Source organism: Egretta garzetta, unplaced genomic scaffold, assembly GCF_000687185.1.
Source record: "Egretta garzetta isolate BGI_Z169 unplaced genomic scaffold, ASM68718v1 scaffold228, whole genome shotgun sequence".
In the NCBI taxonomy this organism is placed as follows: domain Eukaryota; kingdom Metazoa; phylum Chordata; class Aves; order Pelecaniformes; family Ardeidae; genus Egretta; species Egretta garzetta.
In genome coordinates, this window is record NW_009260758.1 from 3,552,144 (window position 1) to 3,556,091 (window position 3,948).

A 3,948-nucleotide genomic window follows, 5' to 3' on the forward strand; every position below is an offset into this window, starting at 1 on the left:
ACTAGCGTGGCCAGGATCATAATCTGCCTGATATTACAACTACCAAAAATACAAAATTAACTTCAAACAGTGCTGATTCTGCCTTCGAACTACATCAGAAGTCCTGAGACAGCCCTGGAAGCTACATGTAAGCAAAAGGTACAGTATACAGATATCCTTTTTAAATTATTTTTTTTTTTTTTATCCTTTTGCTGTAGCAAGGCTGGGTCTGGTTGCCACTGATGGGTGACAGCAAAGCATCCGTTACCTTCAGTGGGTAAGAACCTGACTCTGGCAGGGGCATCGCTGAGATGGGGGATGCCTATGCACGGAGATTGGCATTCAGTGCAGCAGCACAGCTTGATAAACTAAGCCTAAATAAAACCATTAGGTCACCCAAAGGTGATGTTTTTTCATCCCCCGCATATATGATTTGACTATACAGCTTGTGCTTAATTTTTCTAAAAGTGAAAAAATCTGGTCTTTGCAGCTTTTAAAGGAGGTTTTAAAATAACTACTCTCCCATCTCTGTAGTTTAAATAGAATCATAACCATACTACTTATAGCCTGGAAGAGAGATAGGATGCCAAAATATCAGGCACTTTTAATAGAGTAAGAGAAATAAAACATTGGCTTGGGCACCAGCAGGATTAGGAAAAAGAAGGCAATGTTTGCGCTGGAGATCACAGTACTAGGCCCCTCTATAGGAAGCTGCTTAAGTTTTAAGGAAATACGATTCTGCAAAAGTTGGAACCCCACTGAAGAGACCTAACAGTAACACAGGCATGTAAGGTATACTTGGAATACAATTCCTAGTAGCAGCATCGATGCCTTGCCCCCAGGTCTCTGTAACACAACTCTACCTGATTACTCATCAAGATTCACTAAGCAATGATCTGAAATTCCAGGATGGAAACAGAATTAGCACTGATAACCTGCTTCTGTGTTCTTGACAGCTTTCCTTCTGTACCCAGATGCATTTTCCAACAGCTTTGGAAATGATCATTAAGTCTCACTTTGTTTTCAAGATACTCCATCCATGGTCATATTTCTTAGCCCAGCTCTGGCAGCATCAAGACAGCTCCATCATCCTCCCACCTACCTTCTCTGTGGCTACACTGAAAGCTCAAATTGCAAACTTCTCAGTACGTACTTTGAGAAACGTTGCCTCTCTGGTGTTCATATCTGAGTTGGGGGTGGAAAGCAAGACATAAAAACAAAGGAGGAGCCTCCCCTAGTTTCACTCCCTGCCTAAATCTGGAGCTGCCACCTTAGCCTGCTTCTGATCTGTCCCATGCATCTCTTCCATGCTCCCTTCGCAGTCAGGACAACGATTTCTCAGTTGATGTCTAACAACTTTGGACCACTCTCTACAGAAATACTCTTAGCACAGACGCAGATCTCTTCATGGGGATTGAGCTTATCTCTGTCATTCTGTGTGCGACTTGCTCCAGCACACGTGGTACAGCAGAAAGCAAGCACGTCGGGCACAGCTTCCTCCAAGATGGCTAAAAAGTTGTGTCAGGACTTAAACTGTGCCATCAGGCTGACAGTTTAAATAGTTCAGAGGAGTTTTTGTAGAACAGTAAAGCAGGTTAAAAATGCCACGCTTAATAAATGTGAGTTACCTGTTAAGAATACAGGTTACAAACGAGTACAATATTAACCAAGCCACCACGTTACAAACCTGCTTTGCCAACTAAAATTAGCGATCCACAATTATACCTTCTTCTCTATCGTTAACAGAGGAGCCATTAGCTAAAACACAAATCTGGTTTTAGTAGAGACACAAAAAAATTGTGCTATTTAAACCTGTTGCCCATCAGGAACTTAAGTCTTCTTAAAAATAGCTTTAGTCACTTTTATTGGTATAAACACCTAAATTGAGATCTAACAGCAAATAAAGATTGTGCTTGTCCATAATAACCTCAGCTGTGAAATCTACTCAGACACAAGACATACAACCTTCCACATACACAAGTTATTTGTCAGCAAAGCAGAATGCTGCCATTCCGAAACAATTACATACAGTAAAGGTTTTCAATATTTTATTAAAGAAAACAGTCAAAATGTACAAGTATTACCCAGGTTTGTAGATAACTTCCTATAAAGGCAGTAAAATATGAATTTCAATCTAGGTTTTAAAAACTGCTATAGTTGATTATTTTTTAAAGTTGATCATTTTAAAATCACGTTTCACAAATAGTTCTGAAGTATTACCAAATGAATAGTGCAACAAGAAAATTGAAATTAGTTCTACACTGACTGCATGTCAAGCAAACGTTATAAGTAACTGCTTCAAATACTCAAACCATTTGAGAATGAATGAACCCAACAGCTCCCACCAAAAACTGACTTCTGACCACATTACAAACGTCCTCTTCTTGTTCTTCACTTAAAAGCAAATGATAATAAAACAACACCTCTTGAGGTCATCAAAAATAACTTTAGTATAAAATTGTCTTGGCCCTTATCAAATATTACATGAGTAAAATTGTTAAGCCTTTATCAAAACAGACAGGAATAGGAAAACAAAACAAAAAATGTCATGGCCTTAATCCATATCTGTTGGAATCATGTCTAGAAATGTTAGAAGCAAGACCAGAAACTTGGAGCCCTGTTTTGTTTTTAAAAACCACACAATCACAAAGAAAAACAGCTTCTTACTGCCTAAGGTTTGGGGGTGTTCTGCTCAAGTACCTGTTCCCATAGACAGCAACCTTTTATGTTCTGAAGAGAGCATACGCAAAATATAGAAAAATAAATAAAATAGCTTCTTACAGCCTAAGGTTTGGGTGCTGGGTGGTGGTTTAGTACGTCCCCCACAGGTCACGCTCTCTTGAGATCATATGCAGAAACATGGAAAATGATATCCATCTTTCTTTTTTTAGAAAGAGAAAAGCCCCCCTACATCCCAAAGCTCTTGAGATCGCAAAGGATGGTGCCCTGGGTGCTCTGGATGCTTTGGCAGCATGGGAAGTGGGCTCGGAGACAAACCCTGAGCTCCTTGTTGAAGATGAAGCAGAGGATGGGGTTGACCCCTGCCTGGGCAAATGTCATCCAGACGGAGGTGGTCAGGTAGACCTGGGGGATGGAGCTGGCCTTAATGAAGACCCGCAGGTAGCAGGCCACAATGTAGGGGGACCAGAGGAGCAGGAAGAGCAAGGTGATCATGTAGAACATCTTGCAGAGCCTTTTCTCCATCTTAAACTCCTCCAGCACCAGCAGCCTCTTGATCTGGCTGTGGGTGGCCTGCCTTATGCCCACGAGGGTGGGCGGCGTGGGCCCCCTGCCAAAGCCAGCCGTCCAGTTTGCAGCCGCTTGGCCAGTGGCTCCCGGCCCGTGGAAAGTCCAGTTTTGGCTGATGGCCGGTACCAGCTGGGCCGGCTTCATCTTGCGGTGGCCGTGGATGAAGAAGAGCAGCTTGATGTAGACCAGGTGGGTGGCAGCGATGACGGCCGCCAGCATGAGCATGAAGCCCAGTGTGTCGTTGGCCTTGACGTAGCGGTGCTCGAAGATGCACTGCTCCTCCTCCCGGATGAACTTGTAGGTGCCCACATCGAAGACGGGGGGGAAGGCCATGGCCATGGAGAGGGTCCACACCATGCACACCACCGCCAGGCAGGTCCAGCCCGTCATGCGCTTGGCGTAGAAGCGGTGGTGGGCGATGGCCATGTAGCGCGTGACCCCCACGCAGAAGAGCAGGAAGGCGGCGTGGAAGCAGAAGAGCACGGCCAGGAAGGCCAGCACCTTGCAGCTGAGGGGCCCGTGGGGCCAGGCGGCCCCGCTGCGCACGGACAGCATGACGAAGGGGAAGCAGGCCAGCGAGCGCAGCCCGTCGGCCAGGCAGAGGTCCAGCAGCAGGTAGTAGGGGGCGCGGTGCAGGTGCCGGTCCTTGAGGATGAGCCAGGCGAAGAGCACGTTGCCCGCCAGGCTCACGCAGAGGATCAAGCCCAGGGTGGCCAGCTT

At 45.5% G+C, this 3,948-nt stretch overlaps 1 protein-coding gene across 1 annotated transcript; it reads right to left on the reverse strand.

The window, feature by feature from the left end:
• Positions 1 to 2,119: 2,119 nt before the first annotated feature.
• On the reverse strand, positions 2,120 to 3,942 carry GPR27 (G protein-coupled receptor 27). Its single transcript, XM_035901403.1, has one exon. The coding sequence runs from the start codon at positions 3,781 to 3,783 to the stop codon at positions 2,887 to 2,889; it is 897 nt and encodes a 298-aa protein (XP_035757296.1). The 5' UTR covers positions 3,784 to 3,942; the 3' UTR covers positions 2,120 to 2,886.
• Between the last annotated feature and the right edge of the window lie 6 nt (positions 3,943 to 3,948).

Coding starts and splice junctions, on each gene's coding strand:
- GPR27 (XM_035901403.1), bottom strand. CDS start 3,783: ATGCTGTCCGTGCGCAGCGGGGCCGCCTGGCCCCACGGGCCCCTCAGC.